This window comes from Lithobates pipiens, unplaced genomic scaffold (assembly GCF_037356315.1).
Source record: "Lithobates pipiens isolate NorthernLeopardFrog02 unplaced genomic scaffold, aLitPip1_a1.2 Scaffold_16, whole genome shotgun sequence".
Taxonomy (NCBI): Eukaryota; Metazoa; Chordata; class Amphibia; order Anura; family Ranidae; genus Lithobates; species Lithobates pipiens.
The window spans coordinates 174,674,846-174,697,812 of record NW_027507748.1 but is presented as its reverse complement, the minus strand read 5'-3'; the positions used below and the strand labels follow the sequence as shown (position 1 = coordinate 174,697,812).

General features: G+C 41.4%; 1 protein-coding gene across 1 annotated transcript in view; it reads left to right on the top strand.

Annotated features, from left to right (window-relative positions):
• The window catches only part of LOC143982232 (interleukin-5 receptor subunit alpha-like), a 93,440-nt gene that overhangs the window by 45,832 nt on the left and 24,641 nt on the right, over positions 1 to 22,967 (top strand). Inside the window, exons 7-8 of the mRNA XM_077480777.1 lie at positions 1,672 to 1,826; positions 8,078 to 8,222. Coding sequence (XP_077336903.1) covers positions 1,672 to 1,826; positions 8,078 to 8,222 — 300 coding nt within the window. The remainder of the gene's footprint in view (positions 1 to 1,671; positions 1,827 to 8,077; positions 8,223 to 22,967) is intronic.

The following is a 22,967-nucleotide window of genomic DNA, read 5'->3' as shown; positions in this document are numbered from 1 at the left end:
GGCATCTTTTGCCCTGGTGACATAGCTCCATTAATTGAGTTTGTTGGACAGCTGCTCCACCTTGCTTCACCTCCATTCCCGCCTTTGACCATGGCCCCCGCCACACATCTCCATCAGGGAGAACCTAGCCCAGGGATCCTTCTGGCTGCTGTACGGGTAGGCAAGGGGCGCAAGTATACCACTGCCTCAATAGGTTTCTTTGTGCTAGAGATGCTAGTGCCTCCTGTTCACCAGCCCACTGGCTGCTGATCCTTCTCTTTGGGCAGTGCTCTTCTGGACCGAGACTGCTTCATGATGCAAAAGGTCTTCTTTCTTTTCCTCCCTGGGATCATTCTCCTGTAAGCCGGCTCTCTCCATGGCGACAGTGGCTCCAGAGGTGGCAGAGGCAGCGGCTGTGCTAGTGCTAACTGTAGCGAAGCTTCCAGATGTTGCCGCCAATGAGTGAGGTAGGTCCAGGCACCTCTTCATGCAATATTCCACTCCTTCTTTGCTGGCTGTCTCCATAATCTGCCAGAGAAGTGTCTTTGTGCTGCTGGTTTACTACCTCTGTGACCCGGTATTATAGCTCTGTGTATAACAGCTCCAGAGCTCACAAGGTGGTGTATTTCTAACAGCTGTAATATAGCAGCTACGAGTAAGCACTACTTTTAGTGTGAAATGCGTCAGTTCTTTTTGGTTCTGTATTACTTTGCTGTGACATGTACAGTGTAATCCTGATGTTCTAATAAAGGCACGATAACCTTAATTTGGAGTGAGGCTGTCCAGAATTTTCTACTCACCTTGATATGCTATATGCATTAGCCAGCACCTGGGGCGCTTCATTTCCTGGAGGAAAAACCTTTTTGTTTCAGCAGACCTACCTGGAGTGGTGGTAACCCCATCTCTTTATTTGTAAATATCCTAATTAATGAAAACTCGTAAATTCGAAAATTCAGAATTTTTGGAAATTTGAGATTCAAAAATCAGAAAATTTTAAAATCTGAAATAATAACTACAGTAACTAATAATAACTTAACTATTACTAACTATTAAATGATAAGTATTGGAATTTCCTTTCAAATGTGGCTGATAGTGAACGTAATGAATACGAATTTATCCAAAGTTACAAATTATTCGAAATAATGAATGCCGTATCTAAACAAATGGAATGTGACAAATGAATCCTAATAAATAACAATAATAGTATTAAAAACTTTTTATTATTATTTGTTATTAATTTGTTATGTTCCATTTGTTTAAATGCAGCATTAGATATTTCGGATAATTCATAACTTCGGATACATTTATATTCATTACGTTCTTTCGAATTTTCAGATTTTCTTTCTTATTATTCGATTTTCGCATTTTTGAATTTACGACTTTACAAATTATGATCATCATGGAAAAAAATTTATAAAACAAAAACTAACACATTTTTTCGGCAGTGGACATTTCTAATGTGCAGAAGTCCATTGTGTAATTGATAATGGCTTTTATCTATGTATTTGAACTAACATAAATAAACAATTGAATACAATATGCATTCCTGAGAATGAATGCAGTATTATATTAATGTACTCTATGCACAGAAACTGCAGTTATTATAAAGGTAATTGTATGCACAGAATTATTTACAAAGCTTGGAATGAGTTCATTGAATTGTTACATTCATTTATGCTGTTTTAATTGCAGAATTGTTAAATGCGCCAATCAATATTTCTGTAACCTCGGTTAATGAGAGCACAAAACTTAAATGGCTTTCTCCACCAAGTGTAAACCCTGTATCCGCAGACTGTTTCCAATATCATATTAGAGTTACAGAGATGCAGACACTTACCAACATCAAGGTAAGTATTATAAATGAAGAAGTTTGAACTGATGAACTTTCACTTCGTTATTCCTATATTCTGTAAACATATTTTTTTTTATCATTCATTGAGGGACACAGACATTTAGGAATTCTTAAACAATTGGGTCATACTACTTCCTGCAGCAAAAAATGTTGAAGACAACCCACCTCTACTCATTATGTCTCTGTTTTGTTTGAAAGATTCACATTGCCGTGCTAATAGTGACAACATAAACTTGATATGGGTAAACCATTATATCAAGAAAGAACAGAAAATAAAATGTGAAAAAAACGGTCTCAAAGTGACTCAACTTCAATTCCACTGCTGTGACAATAATGATAAAGAAATCTTGTGTAATCTAAGGTGTGCAACACCAAAGTGCACCCGCCTTCTCCAATTAAAGGACTCTTACCAGGATCTTTGGACCCTTTATGTTTAAAGAGTCAGATAGGCATAAGAATTAAATCCCTTTGGCAGGGAAACCGTCTGGAACACCGTCTCCAGGGGGACTAATAGAACCTTCAAGTCTCCAGACAGGGTCTTATTGTCCAATCCAGTGACCCGGAATAGTTCACCATACCATTAAAGCAAATCAGGCTAACTCACATAGTGTATAACTGAAAAACTCTTTAATTATATTAAAAGTAAGCACACTACTCATAAGGTAAAAAAAATACAAGCACTTTTAGTAAACACTTCTTTGTACATGAGAGCGTAGGGACGCCACATGCGAAAGCTCCTCTGACCATCAGTCAGCAGAAGCCTTGCACTTTTTTTCAATAAATACAAGGCTTCCACTGATTGGTTGAGATGAACGACATGATGTCAACTGCCCGCCTCTCTACCTCAGTCAGAGAAAGTCTTGTATTCACTGAAAAAAGGCCTGAATGGTGAATATGAGCTGAGTTTGACAGTCTTTACACAGAGAGGGAAGTGTTTTGTACCACTGCCAAAACACACTTACTGTACATAGCACAATATGATACAGTATATAATATAGACTAAGCAGAAGCCAGTCCCTTCTAGAATGCAAATAATTTGTTTCATCCAAGCTTGACCATAAATTAGAGTTCTGAAGACTTACTGTATGTCAGCCTAAAGAAAGCACCATCCTGCTACTGCTTTTAATGAAGTGCCAGGTGAAGCATCCAGCCTCCAGGCCCACTCCACTGTTTGCCCATAGTAACTTAATCATCCTTGAAAATCTGCAAACTATCATCAGGATCTGATATCCCTAGAAGGAACTGATGCCTTTAATACAGAACCTGGGGCTTCTGTTATTATAGTGTAGGGATGGGTGAACGGTTCGGCCTGAGCATAAGATCAGGCCAAACCTTGGTTGTTCGGCAAACACCGAACAATATGCAGTGTTCGGGGAAAATTCGAAAGCCGCTAGTGTTAAAGTCTATGGGACACTGACATGAAAAATCAAAAGTGCTCATTTTAAATTGTCATAAAAAAGTGTTTAGGGACCCGAGTCCTGCTCCAGGGGACATGTATCAATGCAAAAAAAGTTTTTAAAACAGCCGTTTTTTTGGGGAGCAGTGATTTTTTTTTAATGCTTAAAAGTGAAACAATAAAAATGAAATATTCCTTTAAATATCATGCCGGGGGGGGGGGGGGTGTCTGGAGAATGGTACCGCAGAATAATGACATTTCTAAAGGAAAAATTGTCATTAAAAACTGATCGTGATTGTAATGATTTGTCAGGTCTTGGCAATATAGATAAAACTCATTAAAAAAACGGCATGGGTCTCCCTCCCCCAGTCCATTACCAGGCCTTTTGGGTCTGGTTTGAATATTAGGAGGAACCCCTAACAAATTTTTTTTTTAAATTGCGCAGGGGTCCCCGCAAAATCCATACTAGGCCCTTCAGGCCTGTTGCGGAACTGTTGAGGCTTTTTTTTCAGTTCGTCTAGTGGCGTGAATTTTCATCGCTGGACATTTTTATTTTTTTAATAAAAGACTCGTCCCAAGCTGTCTCTTGTCTTTTTTACCATTTTGACACTTTTTTGTGTGAAATGGTAGCCATTACCAATTCACGTGGGGGGTGGGATCTGAGGGTCCCCTTGTTAAAAGGGGCTTACAGATTTTGATAAACCCCATGCCCGCATTCCCCCACAACCACTAGGCAAGGGTTGTGGGGATGAGGCCCTTCTCCCCATCAACATGGGGACAAGGTGCTTTGGGGTCATGTGGCCTGGTAAGGTTCAGGAGGGGGGGGCGCTCTCTTGTCCCCCCTCTTTTCATGTGACCTGCCAGGTTGCGTGCTCAGATAAGGGTTTGGTATGGATTTTGGGAGGGACCCCTATGCCCTTTTTTTCACTGAGTTTTATCCATATTGCTGAGAACAGACAATTCACTACAGCCACGATCAGTTTTAATTGACAATTTTTCCTTTAGAAATGTGCTGTGGTACTGTTCTAAACACAGGAAAAAATGTGTCACTTTACATGCATACTATAGACACCTCCCAGGCTTAATTTTTAAAGGAATATTTCATTTTTATTGTTTCACTTTAAGCATTAAAAAAAATCACTGCTCCCCAAAAAACAGCAATTTTTTAAATTGCATTGATACATGTCCCCTGGGGCAGGACCTGGGCCCCCAAACACTTTTTATGGCAATAACTTGCATATAAGCCTTTAAAATTAGCACTTTTGATTTTTGATGTACATGTCCCATAGACTGCAACGGTGTTGGTGTGTTCTTCCAAATTTTTTGCCTGTTTGGATGTTCTGGTGTGAACCAGGGGGGTGGGGGTGGGTGCTTATCCTTATTAGAGTCTGCTTCAAATCTAAGATCTACCCTTATGCCCCCAAGGACCGCTGTGTTTACCTTGGACTTTTTGTTGGTTTGTGTCCAGTTATAGGAACAACTTACTTGCAGAGTCTCTAAGCATGCTCCGCCTCAATCCCCAGCAGAGTCTAGTTTTGACCCTTCTGGGCCTTTAGCTCAAATTGTGGTTGAGCCTCCTGTTTTTTTAATCCAGATTCAGAATCCACACTGGAGAGGCTGTTTACAAGGAATTGTTTCCTAAAGCTGCAAAGATCTTTTTGCTACGTCCTGTATTAAAAGGGTAACTCCACTTTAATGGGAAAAAATATAGTAAATAAAAAATAATAATATTGCATATATTGCCGCACAAGCTATTTTGTACATTTTTTGAGGCCTTCTGTACCAAGTTGCTATGCAGAACTTCCCCAGAAATATAATGTCCTGCTTGTGTGATTGGCTGACTGATTCTCCCAGTAGTCAGAAAAATACAAATCAGATTTTGAGAGAGATATTCCCAAATGGTCGATTACATCTAAAGGTGGCATAATCCCAAATGGTTAATTACTTCTAAAGGGATGTGGACCCTGCAAGTTTCCACATTAGAACACTGCATCAGCTGATTAATAATGAAAAAGTCACTCTTTTTCAGATTCACTTTGCGTACAAAAAACAGCCTTTTCTTCAGAGCACAAACAGGTAGGAATCTGCAACAAAGTTTATTAAAATCCATGCAATGTACATTGATCATTCAGAGAGGGTTGTTTTTTTCTCAAAAAAGTGGAGTTACACTTTAAGCCTTTTCTCAATGAAAACTGGAAACTACTTGTAGGATACTAGGCCTTTTCTAAGAACATGATGCAGGTTTTTCCATTTGAAAGGGAATTTATTGATAAGTAGTCTCTACCCTCTGTAGACTTTCCAGTGATCCACCTTAGCAACCATACAACTAAATGGGTTTTACAGTGTTCTTACTTTAAGGGACTTTACTGACAGGCATTTACACTTTGTTCTTAGATTGCAATTTGATTTAATGAGAGTGGCCCTCTGTCCTGTGTCACAGAAGATTAAGTCTGTTAAAGAGGATACTTCCATCACAGGGGCAGGCCCTTGTGTCATTGAGGGTTTTGGAAACAGATTTCTTCAGCCCAGCACTTTACAGTAGCTGTGATGGCCTCCTACAAGCATTTAAGCTTCTGTCTTGCATGGGACTGATGTCAGTTCACATGCATAGGGCACCTTGGCTATGTGTCTGGGATGTAAATGATTCATCTAAGGGACATTTGATTTGGTTGACTTTTAAAGGGAGTGATCTGTTTGGGCCTGCTTTTGACATTGACATTAGCACTGTCTCTGGTGGTTGAAGTGTGCTTCAGCGCAGGAGGTCTGAGGTGGAGAATGAGTACTTCATGGATAGTCAAACTCATGGCCTTCCTCCCACCCAAGCTGCAGGATTCAAAGCTGGAGGTACTGTGCTCAACCTCCTACATGAGGGTGCACCCCAAATTCCATAAGTAGAGGATGTTTGTTTATCTTGCTGGTTTAATTGGTGGTTTACCTCCCAGGACTGTCACCTCTAATTTAGACCTTTGAGTCAGACACCTCTTCCAGCTGCCCTGCTTCACCCTATTATTATTACTGCACATCACTATTCATGTTTCCTCAATTGGGTTCCTGCACCCTGGGACATTTGATTTCTATTCTGGTAGGAACCTATCTTTGGGGTTGGTATCCCATCCAAGCTTGCTTTTGACTTGAGTCTAAAAAGGTTGTATATCTTGCCATGCTTTCCACAGGCTTATTTAGGTCGCTATACTTTGGAGTAACATTTCTGCTTAGTGCTCATTGTGATGGGAATAACTTTGGGCAGGGGGTCTGCAGAACGCAGCCTACCTTAGAGAGGTAAGGGAACTCTTTTTCTCAGCTCCCCAGGTCCCTCTTATGTGCAAGTAATCCTGTGTCTATTAGGGACACAGGGTGATCAAGAAAATGATGGACGACTACTTAATAGACACTGAAAGAATGGAGAGGATCTTTCACTTGGGACAGTAATATTTATGAACAATATTCCTCAAGAAATATATGAATTCCACCTTTAAGACTGCTGGAATATTGTATGAGCTTGGTCTCATAGACTGTTGTAGACTTTTTACCAGATAGTTTGAGGTGGTGTGGGGTTTGTTGTGTGTTTATTATTAAAGTGGTTGTTCACTCATTTTTTTTACTTTTACCTACAGGAAAGCCTATAATAAGGCTTACCTGTAGGTAAAAAAAATATCACTGACTGCAGCGGCGCATGCACACAAGGGGATTCTCGGCTGAAAGCCCGGCAGTGGCCGGACTCGGCCAGGATGAAATCTCCCACGCGCATGCGCGGGAGTAAACCCGCAGATGTTGTTTTGTTTTTTTTGCCACCTGCAAAGGAAAAGGCATAATGAGCTAGTATGCACCGCATACTAGCTCATTATGAAATACTTACCTTAGAACGAGGCCCCGACCACGCAGAGGGAGCTGACATGTTCCCTCTGCGTTTCTTCCGGGTATCGCGGCTCCGGTGCTGTGAGTGGCCGGAGCCACGATACACGGAAGAAACGCAGAGGGAACATGTCAGCTCCCTCGGCGTGGTTCGGCCAGATGTCAGGGCCTCGTTCTAAGGTAAGTATTTCATATTGAGTAAGTATTTCATAATGAGCTAGTATGCGGTGCATACTAGCTCATTATGCCTTTTCCTTTGCAGGTGGCAAAAAAAACAACATCTGCGGGTTTACTCCCGCTTTAAGTGGCTGTATACCATTGTTCTATTGTTTCTGTCCGCCTAAGCATCTCTTGTAGATAAGACTAATCTTGTGATCACTTTAACTTGTTATGGAACTAGTGTGAGATGTTATGTTTTATGCTTATAAGAATATGTATTGTACAGTATTTTTGTATTCAGGGATGTAGGGGCCGAATAGTCTGGTCGCCTAGGCTGGTTTAAGTGCCTAGTTAAATTGCTCATGTTAATGAACCCACTGTCAGCTATTACTTCCTAGGTACTGTCTACGTGCCCAGTTACTGATTGAATTATTTGTTGCAAAGGTTGAATATACCTGTGTTTCATGTTACTGAATGTACAGTTTACCCCACCCTGTGTCATTATGCAAAAAAGGGGGATTGTCCCCAGAGTGTATATCTCTTTGTGCCTGTGTTTCAATAAACAATCTTATGTCTTCCACCACCCTATGCTGAGTCTCGACAAGTGACTGGGTAGGCTGTGGGATCTGGCATCATTGTGTTATTGAGCAACGGAAGCTTATATGGAGCCTGGAGGACATACTCATCTTGAGTACTGGGGTCCATCACACCCATTACCATCAGTTATACCATCTACAGCTATTCCATTGTATTTACTAAATCAATAGCATTAATAGCAGAGCAACTCATATATATTAATGTAGTGCTATATATTTTAATTTTTTATTGTTACATTTCAGAATATTTTTCTTAAAAACCATGAATATGTATTTTCTGATCTGGAAAAAGGCAAAAGTTACAGTATGCAAATAAGGGCAAAGAAAATCTACTGTTCCGAAAGCAAATACTGGGGTGCATGGAGTGAGCCGGTTTTTACAGACAAAGGTAAGCAATAACAACGTTTACCTGTTATATTATTGTTTTCTGCATACCAATGATATATTGATTTCTAAAATAAAGCAATCACTGACAAAGATGTATTAGTTTACCAATTTTAAAATAGTTGAAAAAGTTAGAAAAATTAGTACCATGAAAAATTAAAAGATATGTGACATTAATGTCTTTTCACTTTCAACTCGTAATCAGAGTGGATTGATAACACTAACATTGTCAAAAACTGAAGTACAAGGCATCAGAAAAAAACAATAATGCATATTACAAAGTTTCAGTATGGTACAGTGTTAGCTTTGGAATATTCAACAAAAGAGAGAAAAGAGCAAATTTGCTATGATTATATAAGCTAGAACTGCAGAATCAAGTGAGAAAAAGGAAATGATGATGGTCAATTTTGTGTTTATTATTAGGTTGTTGTAGATATTGGATGCTTTAAATGAGGACCATTTTGAACAAGTATTGTAAAACTAAGGTTGTTTCTTTAGGCCGCTTAGTTTCTTATACAGTATCTCACAAAAGTGAGTACACCCCTCACATTTTTGAAAATATTTTATTATTCTTTTCATGTGAAAACACTGAAGAAGTGACACTTTGGTACACTTTGCCTCAAACAAACTCAACACACAGCCATTAATGTCTAAACCGCTGGCAACAAAGGTGAGTACACCCCTAAGTGAAAATGTCCAAATTGGACCCAAAGTGTCAATACTCTGTGTGGCCACCATTATTTTCCAGCACTGCCTTAACCCTCTTAGGCCTTGAGTTCACCAGAGACTTCACAGGTTGCCACTGGAGTCCTCTTCCACTCCTCCATGATGACATTATGGAGTTGGTGGATGTTAGAGACCTTGCACTCCTCCACCTTCCATTTGATTCCATTGCTTGGCCAGTCCATCACGTTTACCCTCTGCAAGGTAGTGGTCATCTTGGAAGGGTGTTTGGGGTCGTTATCATGTTGAAATACTGCCCTGTGGCCCAGTCTCCGAAGGGAGGGGATCATGCTCTGCTTCAGTATGTCACAGTACATGTTGGCATTCACGATTCCCTTAATGAACTGTAGCTCCCCAGTGTCGGCAGCACGCATGAAGCCCCAGACCATGTCACTCCTCCCACCACCATGCTTGAATGTAGGCAAGACACACTTGTCTTTGTACTCTTCACATGTTTGCCACCACATACGCTTGACACCATCTGAACCAAATAAGTTTATCTTGGTCTCATCAGACCACAGGACATGGTTCCAGTAATTTATGTCCTTAGTCTGCTTGTCTTCAGCAAATTGGCTTTCTTGTGCTTTCTTGTGCATTATCGTTAGGAGAGGCTTCCTTCTGGGATGAGAGGCATGCACTCCATTTTGATGCACTGTACGGCATACGGTCTGAGCACTGACAGACTGACTCCCCACCCCTTCAACCTCTGCAGCAATGCTAGCAGCACTCATACGTCAACTTCTTTGGTTAACCATAGCGAGGCCTGTTCTGAGGGCGGCACAGTGGTGTAGTGGTTAGCACTCTCACCTAGCAGTAAGAAGGGTTGCTGGTTCAAATCCCAACCATGACACTACCTGCCTGGAGTTTGCATGTTCTCCCTGTGCCTGCGTGGGTTTCCTCCGGGTACTCCGGTTTCCTCCCACACTCCAAAGACATGCAGGTAGGTTAATTGGCTTCTGTCCATAACTGACCCTAGTATATGAATGGGGACCTTGGGTTGTGGGCTCCTTGAGGGTAGGGACCCATGTGAGTGAGCAATGTACAGGGATAGGGACAATTGTAGACACTCACTCAGGTTGAACTGGATGCACTGGTGTCTTTATTCAACCTTGCTAACTATGTAACTATGAGTGGAACCTGTCCTGTTAAACTGCTGTTTTGTCTTGGCCACCATGCTGCAGTTCAGTTTCAGGGTCTTGGCAATCTTCTTATAGCCTAGGCCATCTTTATGTAGAGCAACAATTATTTTTTTCAGATCCTCAGAGAATTCTTTGCTATGAGGTTCCATATTGAACTTCCAGTGACCAGCATGAGAGAGTGAGAGTGATAATGCCAAATTTAACACACCTGCTCCCCATTCACACCTGAGAGCTTGTAACGAGTCACGTGACACCGGGGAGGGAAAACGGCTAATTGGGCCCAATTTGAACATTTTCACTTAGAGGTGTACTCACTTTTGTTGCCAGCAGTTTAGATATTAATGGCTGTGTGTTGAGTTATTATTGAGGGGACAGCAAATGTACACTGTTATACAAGCTGTACACTCACTACTTTACATTGTAGCAAAGTGTCATTTCTTCAGTGTTGTCACATGAAAAGATATAATAAATTATTTACAAAAATGTAAGGGGTGCACTCACTTTTGTGAGATACTATATTAGTGTTTTGTCGCAATTTTTGGTCAATTTTTTTCAGGTTATCTATTCTGAGATCATGTATCCTACTGGCTTTACCTACTATCTAGGTACTAGTTTTTTAGTTGCTGCAATTAAAAAGATCAGAGCATTGTTAGAGGACAGTTTAGTTTGACTGGAGTTTAACAGTACAAATTATGGGGAGAAAGTTAAAGCCCCACTGGCGCCTACCACTAAATTTACGCATTGTGGTCTCTCCCATATTGCATGAGTTAAATGCTTCTTAGCTATGGGGAAGGAAAAGGCACAAATACCTTATTAAAAAGAAAAATAGAATCATGCTAAACCTGTAGCTCTAAGGTGAATATACACCTCAACCAAATGTTAGAAACACACCAATCATGGAACTGCCCGGAATCAGCGTGAGTCAAAAACAAATATAACAGTGCATATATGTTATGTTATGATACCATAAATCACAAAAACACGAACAAAACATAAGTGAAAAACCATAAATGAAAAAACATAAATGTAAAAAAAAATTGTGCATCATCCAATGGTAAGTGCACAAATTAAAACAAAAAAATATAGCTCAAATATATGTGACAAATATGAGTGAAAAATATAAGTGAAAAATGGGCCAAGTCCAATCATATATACAAAATTCAAATATGTATGGTATCTATCCGTGCACAACTAAAATAAAATTAAATTAAATAAAGTCCATCCATAAGTAAGATGAATCTTCAAATGCTGATGTGAAAAAACTATGCTGAATCCACAACCGCTATACAGAGAGTTACTTCTTACCAGAAGCCCATGATTCCCCATTACAGAGGATCAGGGAAAGCCTGTAGTAATGGTACAATCTCCGGGACACACTAAGCAAGACCGCTGAACTTCCAACTGCCCATGGTGATGACACAGTCACCAAAGTGCAACAAGCAGAACCACTACTCTTCAAACCATCTCATTAAATTAAAGCCCATAGATGGATATACATGGCATGTAAAAATATAAATGCTCCAAATAATGAAAAACCTTCAGATTTATTAAAACGAAAAAACAAAGTATTACACTTACAATATGGTCTCTGTAAGAATGCCTTACGTCTGGTGCGCCGGGCGGCACACACTCAGACAGACCCGTCCTTCCTGGATACTGAAACAGCAAACACGAGGTGAAGTCAGCGTGTCGCTCCGTCCTATTCAATTTCGTAATAGAATTACGTCGTCCAGGGACACAGGCGGCGCCCTTCATCACCTCCCTTTATATGATGGCAGCCCAACCAAGCCTTGTTCTAAGCTGCAGTCCACTAACAGACCTGCGCAGCAATGTATGTATACTCGTGAGGCCCACCCAGATTTACACCGGCGGAACAAGATTGGGCAAACCTTCCATATAGGAAGATAAATAATTATACAAAGAAAACAGATTCAATTTTGCACAAAAACAGGTGTCCAACATGTGAACGGGCCAACACGGTCCGGACACAAAAAGGAGACATGGACCCCCGAGATGACCTATGCAGAATACCTTTTGGGCCATTCACATGCCTCCCTGATGGTATGGCATGATGGATAAGTACCTGCTTCTGTTTCTCAGCATAGAGGACACCATCAATCCTGACCAAATCTCCACCTCTATTTGCAGAAATGCAGCCCCAAACATTCAAGTAACCTCCACCATGCTTCACTGTTGCCTGCAGACACTCATTACTGTACCGTTCTTCAGCCCTTCTGTGAACAAACTGTCTCCTGCTACAGCCAAATATTTCTTTACAATCGTTTATTTTGCAATCATGCCTGGTTAATCAGAGCTCAAGAAAATGACCAACGATGATCTGACAAATGTGTGCCATGCAAGGCAGATTAAAACAGGGAAAATCAAAGGAGGACCACTTTTATGATTTACTGGTATCTAGACACTGCAGATCCTGCAGATCCTGGTACTAAGGCTTAACCGATGTACCCACTAATGCAACCTCCAGTCCAGAGCTTGAACATGCCAGCACTGGACTAAGTTTTGCCAACATCCAATCCTAATGTGCCTCTGTCTTCCTTTATATTGTAAATCACTAACTGTTAGTGTTATATAAATCCTGTATAATAATAATAATCATAAAAATATTCTGGGCTTTTTGTAAGTGGAAAAGCAAGTGGCAACAATAGCAAACTATAGCCTGTAGGGATGAGCCGAACACCCCCTAGTTCGGTTAGCACCAGAACATGCGAACACACAAAAAATTTGTGCGAACATGCAAGCACCATTAAAGTCTATGGGAAACGAATGTGAAAAATCAAAAGTGTTACTTTTAAAGGCTTATATGTACGTTATTGCCATAAAAAGTGTTTGGGGGCCTGGGTACTGCCCCAGGGGACATGTATCAATGCAAAAAAAAGTTATTTTCAGGAGCAGTGATTTTAATAATGCTTAAAGTGAAACAATAAAAACTAAATATTCCTTTAAATATCATGCCTGGGGGTCCCCTTAGTCTGCCTGTAAAATAGCGCCTATTTCCCATGTTTATAACAGTACCACAGAAAAATTAAATTTCTAAAGGAAAAAATGTAGTTTAAAATTGCTTGCAGCTGTAAGGCCGCGTACACACGCGGGGACTGTTCGCCCAACTTTGTCCGCTGAACAGTGTTTCAGCGGACAGTCCGCTCGTGTGTGGGCTTTCAGCGGACAGTTTCAGCGAACAGTCTGCTGAACAAAGTTTTTCGGAAATTCCGAAAAACTGTCCGCTGAAACTTGGTTTCAGCGAACAGTCCCCTCGTGTGTAGGCTTGTTCGTCAAACTAAGTTCCGCGCATGCTCAGAAAGGATTTACACGCCGAAAGTTGTAATGCAGTGTATAGGACGTCGTATTTTCCGTCCCGTCGTACGTGCCGTTCACGTCATCGCGCACGGTTTCAGCAAACTGTTCGTTCGTCGTGTGTGGGCAAGTCCGTCCATGCTAATTTTGAGCGGACTGTTTGCTGAAACTGTTTGACGGACAAAGTTGAGCGAACAGTCCCCGCGTGTGTACGCGGCCTAATGTATTGTCAGATTCCGGCAATATGCATAAAAATCATTGAAAAAAAACATTGTGGGTTCCCCCTCAGTCCATTATCAGGCCCTTTGGGTATAGTATGGATAGTAAGTGGAAATTCACACCAAATTTTTTTTTAATTGGCGTGGGGGGTCCCCCCAAAATCCATACCAGGCCCTTCAGGTCTGGATTTTAAGGGGAACCCCATGCAAAATAAAAAAAAATTACGCCCCCCCCCAATCCATACCAGACTCTTAACTGAGCATGCGACCTGGCAGGGCACAGGAAAAGGGGGACAAGAGAGTGCCCCCCTCTTGAACTGTACCAGGCCACATGCCCTCAATATGGGGAGGGTGCTTTGGGGTCCCCATGTTGATGGGAACAAAAGCTTCATCCTCACAACCTTTGCCCAGTGGTTGCGGGGGTTTTCGGGCAGGGGGCTTATTGGAATCTGGAAGCCCCCTTTAACAAAGGGTCCTCCCGATCCAGTCCCCCCCCATATATGAATGGGTAGGGGTACGTTGTACCCTTACCCATTCACCAAAAAAGTGTCAAAAAGGTAAAAATTACAGCAAACTGTTTTTGACAATTCCTTAATTAAAAAAGTGTTCCACGATGTCCATCCATCTTCAATCACAGCGCCGATGGTACTGAGAAAAAAAAAAACTCCACCTCTGTTATATAGCGGGGCCACCCAGTGAGGTAAACTAGTAACTCCACCCCCTCTGACATCACATTCACATGGGGGGCTTGAATCTGGGTCTCCCCTGTTAAAGGGGGCTTCCAGATTCTGATAAGCCTCCCGCCTGCAGACCCCCTCAACCACCAGGCAAGGGTTGTGGGAATGAGGCCCTTGTCCCCATCAACATGGGGAAAAGGTGCTTTGGGGGACCACACAGCACCCTCCCCATGTTGAAGGCATGTGGCCTGTTACGTTTCAGGAAGGGGAGCGCTCTCTCGCCCCTCTTTTCTGGCAGGCTGCCGGTTGCGTGCTCGGATAAGGGTCTGGATTTCCCTTAAAATCCATTCCAGACCTGAAGGTCCATTTAAAAAAAAACTGATTGGTGAGGGTTCCCCTTAACCACCTCAATACGCCATATTATATAAACTACACTGCCTCCATTGACTTAATATAGAGTCTAGAAAAACGTCTGGTATTCAAATAATCCGCCATTGTAGTGTCTTCTTATTCCATCCACCACACCAAAAAGTGATAAGTGACTCCTCTCCCTTAAGAAACGCACTCACCACCTCCCAATGCCTGTACTTTCGTATCAGGCTATAAGCATTTTGAAACCACATATCTAAGCCCTTGTACACATGGTCAGACATTCCGACAACAAAATCCGTCGGATTTTGTCCAACAGATTTTGTCCAAAACTTGTGTTGCATACACACGGTCAGACAAAGTTATCGGAAAATACGATCATTCAGAGCACGATGACGTTATTTCGTTACAACGGTACTATGTTCAGGCTAGTAGCCAATAGCTTTGGTCTAGGAATTTGATCTGAGCATGCGTGGCACTTTGTCCGATCAGAATTCTCTACACACAATCGGACAAAGTCCGATCGGATCATGTTGTCGGAAAGTTTTATAGCCCAGCTCTAAAACTTTGTCCGTCGGATATTCCGATGGAAACAGTCCGATGGAGCCCACACACAGTCGGATTATCCGACACCGTACACTGTGTACGTACTGTACACCGATCGGACCATGTGTACAAGGGCTAATGGTGAATCGATAATCCAGTAATCCATTATGTATATTCAGATCACTCCACATGTAAAATATTAAACAAAAAATAAACAAAATTATAATTGTGCAAGCAAAATATTAAACGTGAAATGCAGCAGCCAGCATCAACAATGATTGGATTGTGTAAACAAGAATAACAATTAAGAATGCAGCGCTACCAGGATATGCCCCCAAGAGAGAAACCTACTAGAGGGAATATCCATGCAAAATAAAACAGTTTTAAATAAGTGTAAATGGAATCATGTGATATCCCAAAACATATAAAAAAAATTCAAAAATGGCATATCACAGCCAAATCACAAAGAAAAAACAAAAAAGGGTCCACAATTCACCACCTAAAAAGTGAACAACAATAAATTATCCCTAAATAAACAAAATAGTACAAGTGCAAAAATTGTCTTGTGACAAAAATGTAATATTGACACAGTCCCTTTAAAAATAATCAATACAAGTATTCCTCTTCGGAAAAAAAAGCTAAAATTCAAGCAGGAGCTCCAGATGTATAAAGTAACCGCAGAATAGATGTATATATTTCCTCTTCGGAGAAGGTATACAACTTCATATAGAGAAATTCCCAGTGTACAATGATGTCAGAATAAGGTAATGGATACTCTTACCCTCAGGTGTGGACCCACACACATATGGTGTTGAGTCAATCAGGCGTGAAAAATAGCCACCCCCAATGGATCATCCAAACAGAATAATGGAACATCAAATCGTGTGTGAAGATATGGACATCTGAGTTGTCATAAATTAGGTAGCCAGCATCCAAGCTCACGTACCGATAAGGATGTAGTCATCCACGCCACAGGCAGTACACAGGGAAGAAATAAAATGAAAAAAGCCTCCACAGAGCAGGTCACTCCGATAGAAAAATTATTTAATCAATAAAAAGTATAAAAAACTTGTAACAATCATCCATAAAGATGTGTACAAACAGAATAAGATAAAAATATTAAAAGAATAAGATAAAAAAAAGCGTAGTAGATCCAGCCAGCAGGCTATATACCCGACATGTTTCTTACAATAGTACTTCAACTGTCTATGTATGACATGTTTCGTCATACACTGACTTATTCATAGATGAATAAGTCAGTGTATGACGAAACATGTCGGGGACTTGGCTGTGCGGCAATCATCACCAGTGTTGTGTGACACTTGAAGCCTATTCAGAAAGTGTTGATACGATACTGTATCTGGACGCTGAGGAGGGGGTGAGAAATACAAGAGATACACTTGCACACCTTGGGTCTGCCGTGACAGCAGCCCAATATTGTGTTAAATCAGTAGAGAAACTTGCTGTGTCTTTGAATTGTTTTGCTGGCTTTTGAATTTTCAGAATGTGAGTATAAAGGTTTACGTTTTTTGTGTTTGCAATAAAGTGGTTCATACTGTTTTACACTATTGGAGCACCTTTATTATTTTACATGTGGAGTGATCTGAATATACACGTTGGATTACTGAATTATCGATTCACCATTAGTTGTGTGGCTTCAAAGCACTTATAGCCTGATACGAAAGTCTAGGCATTGGGAGTGCATTTCTTAAGTGAGAGGAGTCACTTATCACTTTTTGATGTGGTGGATGGAATAAGAAGACACTACAATTTAAGGGACATTTTAGACACTTTATGAATAATTTTTGATTTTTTATTTATATAAATTTTGCTTTGGCACATTAATTTTGCTTTGGCATATTTTGTGTTCACTTGTCACAGGGTGTTAAAACTGTTTACTTAGTAGTTATATATATTATATATACATATTTTTTGGAGTCACATTGAAGAGGTATTTATATTTATAATATAAGTGTGGCTATTTTTTCCTTTTATTTATTTTTTGGCTTATTTAAAGGTAAAAATATCACCTACATACTGAATATAGAGTCCACACAGAATTTCTAGCCTACACTAAATGCAGAGTATATATATATATATATATATATATATATATATATATATATATATATATATATATATATATATGTTAGGGCTGTTACTGATTAAAATTTTCGCATTCGATTAATCACATTTTTTTTAAATTGATTAATCAACTAATTTTGATTAATTATCATGCACATACAGCTCCAACTACTTTTAGCTCATCTCCTTGCATTGCAACTCTGCATTAGTCAGTTGTAAATGTGGTATACACTATATACAATCACCCGAAACTAGTTTGTTTCCACGAAGCGGGGGTTCCACCCTAAAGCGGGGGTTCCTAAAGTGGAACTTCCGCTGATCGGAACCCTCCCCCCTCCGGTGTCACAATTGGCACCTTTCAGGGGGGAGGGGGTGCAGATACCTGTCAAAGACAGGTATTTACACCCACTTCCGGGCATAGACTCCCGTGGGACACACACAGGTCCCAGAGACAGTGCGGACAATTCCTATTGCGCTGCGCGACTCGCGCATGCGCAGTAAGGAACCGGGAAGTGCCGATTCGCTTCACTTCCTGATTCCCTCACCTAGAATGGTGGCGGCAGCAGCCGAAAGCCGAGCGATCGATCGGCCTCGGCATCGCTGGACCCCGGGACAGGTGAGTGTCCATTTATTAAAAGTCAGCAGCTGTAGTATTTGTAGCTGCTGGCTTTTAATATTTTTTTCCGCAGTACAGTCCCGCTTTAACTTCACAGTTCACACAAATACGTTTTCAAACTGTAACACTGACGTAAGTAATTTTTTTTCCCACAGTAGCGTGACAATCCCTCCACCTCCGGTCTAACTAATCACTCTCACCTTATGGTATGGACCCCTGTGCAAACAGGTGGTCATGCAAGCGGGTATGAAAAGGGTTAACACGGACCATAAACTTCTCTCACGTCTCCTTAGATCTCAGCAAGGACGCCAGGTCATGGGTCATGAAATGGGTCATGGGTAGAAAGAAAAGATCTAAGTGCTCACCGCTTAAGTATAAGATTTCATTTTTGTGTTCCAACACAAACTACTTACATAAAGATGATAAAAACACAGCATGTAAAGCCGACAACCGTGTTAGTTCCGTAGGGCAGCAGCGGGTGACGTCATGCGTAGCTCCTCCCCCGTATGCGCTACGTTGAATCAGAACTTCGATGTCACCGGACTCCTCCCCCTTCCCCTCATTTGCAGACAGAGGCACTTGGGGAAGTCGGGAAGAGTCCAGTGACGTTGATGTCCATGAACGGATCTCCGATGGAACTCCCTGAAGACCCGGAAGCCGGCGGAGAGGTGAGTACCAATCAAAAAAATTCATGATTAATCGAGGAATTCATCTTTAATTTCCACAGCCCTAATATATATATATATATATATATATATATATATATATATATACACACACTGCCACTAGCCTGCCTGCCTAATCTAGCTCAAACTATCTCTGTCCACACACTATACATGGCCGCTATGTAAGCGGTCTTTGTATAGTGTGGGGTGGGGACTTAGTCCCCCTGAGCCAAGACTGGCCAAAAGCACCCTGCCTTTGGCTAATTGTGGCTCCCTCAACAGAGTGCGCTGTGATTGGCCAAAGCATGCAGGTCAGGTTCATGCTTTGGCCAATCAAAGCATGCACCTGAAATTCGAGGGCGCTCGATTTTCCCACGAATGCCCCATAGGTTTGGTTTGTTTAAGAACAACTGAACACTTACGCTTGACTCGAACCGCGGGCTCATCCCTGATAGCCTGTCATCGCATGCAACACTGTGCAGAAGTTACTCTAGTTTGTCCCAGACTGGTAGATAAAAAAGACATCATCTCAGATAAACTCCTTATGCTCACAGGAATTAGACTAACAAGCTCCCATGTACACCATGCATAGGATTTCATTAATTGGGGAGTGGGATGTGGGATGAATGAGGTTGGAGTCTTAGTTTCGATTTTTACACTGGTGCTGCTCGGTGCAGATGAGTCTCTGTGTGCCTTCTGATGATACCCTAGATTCATCAACCAGACCCTCTGAAGATACCAGGGTATTATTATTATTATAATACACGATTTATATAGCGCCAACAGTTTACGCAGCGCTTTACAATGTATGAGGGGGGGGGGCAAGACAATTACAGTGCAATACAAAAGGTACAGGAGGGCCTTGCTTGTATAGCTTACATTCTAAAGGGAGGGGGTGATGGTACAAAGGGTAATAGCTGCAGGGAATTATTTGATGAGGGTGGCTCGGGACAGTTAGGTGGGTGTGGGATAGGCTTCCTCGAATAAATTAGTTTTCAGGGAACTCCTAAAGGTGGACACGGTAGGGGCTGATCAGACAGACTGGGGCAGGGAGTTCCAGAGGATGGGAGAGGCTCTGGAGAAGTCTTTAAGGCGAGCATGAGAGGAGGTAACAAGGGAGCTAGAAAGCAGGAGGTCCTAGGAGGAGCGGAGGGGACCATTTGAGCGATATCTGCAGATGAGGTTGGTGATGTAGATGGGGGCGATGTTGTGGATGGCTTTGTATGTTATGGTTAGCATTTTGAATTTTACACGGTGGAGTAGGGGAAGCCAGTGAAGGGATTGGCAAAGAGGGGCAACAGTCACGGAATGATTAGTGAGGTGTATTAGTCTAGCAGCAGCATTCATAATAGACCGAAGGGGGGATAGCCTGCTTAAGGGTAGGCCATTAAGGAGAGAGTTGCAGTAGTCAAGGCGGGAAATAATCAAGGAGTGAACAAGTTGCTTTGTGGTGTCATTAGTCAGGAAGGGTCGAATTCTGGAGATGTTACGGAGGTGAAGGTGGCAGGATTTAAAAAGTGATTGGATATGGGGGCTGAAGGAGATGCCAGAGTCTGGACCCTGGCATGTGTGGAGGGACCAATGGTTGTGTTGTTTATTAATGGTGAAGTCACGGGGGGGAGGGGGGATTGTGAAGGAGGAAAGTTCAGTTTTAGAAAGATTGAGTTTGAGGAAGTGGTGTGACATCCTTACTGATATGTAATTCAGTAAGTTGGAGATCTGTGAGGAGATTGAGGGGGTGAGTTGAGGAGTGGAGAGATAGATCTGGATGTCGTCGGCATAGAGGTGGTATTGGAAACCATAGGAGGTTATCAACTGGCCCAGGGAAGAGGTATAGATTGAGAATAGGAGGAGCCCAAGGACAGAACCTTGGGGTACCCCAACAGAGAGAGGAAGGGGAGTGGAGGAGATGGAGTTGTAAGTGACAGTGAAAGTGCGCTGAGATAAGTAGGAGGAAAACCAGGATAAAGCAGAATTGCGGAGGTCAAGGGAGCGTAATTTGCTGAGGAGGAGCTATCTAATGATGTAAGTGTGATACCTGGGTCCCTGTAGGTGGTGCATAATCCATAATTTTTACTGCGATTAAGTTACCTTCATAAACAGTGGTATACTAATGTATATTCCAAGGTCCAGAAGGATAAAACAATGCATTAAAGAAAGACACATATAACGTCACATCTGATTAACTAAAACTGTTGAGTATAAATCTGGTGCAGTTGTGCATGGTAACCAATCAGCTTCTAACTTCAGCTTGTTCAATTAAGCTTTGACAAAAAAACCTGTAAACTGCTTGGTTTTCTTTGCAGAGCTACACAAGATTTTACACTCTCCAGTTTTAGTAAATCAACCCCATTATATCTAAATCATATTTGGTATCTAATAAATTGTAATTTCATTCTGCTAAATAATATGCTGGTTGTAAGTTTTGTAAAGCCTTCTCAAATGGAAATATAGATGTATACATGGTAGTTGACATTAAAACAGTATTAAACCCAAAACCAAAAATGTAATATATTGCAACTTTCCCTTTGTTTTCACCTGGTGATCCGGCCAGTAGCTCACCTCTTGTATTAGAGTGCTCCCAATCTGGATGGATGAGCACAGGGGCACCTTTGGATAACAGTATTGTCAGTATGTGGAAAGAGGGTGTTAGATGTAGTAGCATATTTAGATACCCTAACAAATTGAAGCCAAACTCCAGCTCACACTGCAGTTAAATAAGCAGTTACAAAAAACTTTTCTTTCTTTTTAATCTTTTGGGATAAAGGTTTTACACGACTAAATAAAAGCTGATCAACGTAAGCAGCCCTGTCAGGGGTAAGTGGTTTGTCTTAGTCCTAGTACTGCTATATTTGCAGAAGAGATTTTCTGTTAAAACAACAGGCTTACTGGACAGATCACCAGCTGAAAGTAATGGAAAGCTTAATAAGAAAACAAATGCAGCCAACGCATCTATGAATTGGTGAGCTATAATAAATGTTTGCTTTTGGGAGTTATACCACTTTAAGGTTGTGCCCACTGGAGCATCATAAACCAATCCAGCACACTTTCAACATGGAGTTAGGTTTGTTATTTGATAGAAAACAGGCTACAGGGGTGTGTCCAAATGGTTGTGATAAATAACGGATACTCAGAATGGTCTAAAGTGGTTAGTGGGGTACCTCAAAGCTTTGTCCTGGGACCAATTCAGTTTAATGTATTTATAAATGATATAGAAGGTGGGATAATTAGTTTGATCTCAGGGTTTTCTGACGACACAAGAATCTGTAGGGCAATAACAACAAAGCAGGATATAGAAACTTTACAAAGGACCTGAATAAATTAATGGAGTGGGCTACTGTATGGCAAATTAAGTTTAACATTGATAAATGTAAGGTAATGCACTTGGGGGGTAAAAATATTACACAAGTTACTCATTAGGGGGAGAACCCCTAGGGGCTTCCAGGACGGAGAAGGATCTAGGGGTCCTAGACAGACTGAGAAAAATCATACAGTGTCAATCTGTGGCTACCATCAGCATGCATTAAAAAGGGAATTTACTCCAGAGATAAAACTCTTATTCTGCCACTTTATAAAACTCTGGTTCGGCCACATCTGGAGTATTCAATCCAGTTCTGGTCATTAATCCTCAGAAAGGATGTGCTAGAGCTGGAGAGAGTCCACAGAAGGGCAACTAAATGAATATGCAGTATAGTCAGTGTTTATCTGGCGCTCCAGATGGAGTAATCGTTAGGGGTATATTCTGTGGCTGTAATAGCTGGATGGTGATGTATCCATAGAAAGGAGTATTAAGGGTTAAATAGGAAGGCAGCCATCCTTCAGAGTGTGCAGAACTCTGCAAGACATGTAAGGAAAAACCAGGGAGGGGGAGGCGCCGACCTGAGTGTAGTATTAAAATGATGACTGTAATAGGATAAGATTAAAAACACTTAGAAGATGATAGTAGATGCATGCTTGTCAAAGTAAAGTACAGTCCTGGCATTGGCCAATAGAAGGAGCAGTCAGCTCTGAGCGCGTAGCCTTTCACCACTGCAGCCCTGATTGACAAGATTCCAGCCCTGCCTAGGTCCAATCAGACGCCGGTGACATCACTTCCTATTCCACGGTCCATGCTGGTCAGTGTGGAGGTGCTTAGCTCCTTTGCTCCTGGAGAAATACTGTGATCCATTCCAGCCAGCTGCTCAATCCTTTCCAGCTATCTGGAACAGCGGTGGGACCCACAGAGCCATGTGGAATGGACTTTACTTTGACGAGCATGCATCTTCTATCATCTTGTAAGTGTTTTTAATGTTTTCCTATTAAAGCCATCATTTTAATACTACACTCAGGTCAGCACCTCCCCTTCCTTGTTTTTTCCTTACTAAATTAATATGGGGACTGGGGGACCTCAACTATAAGG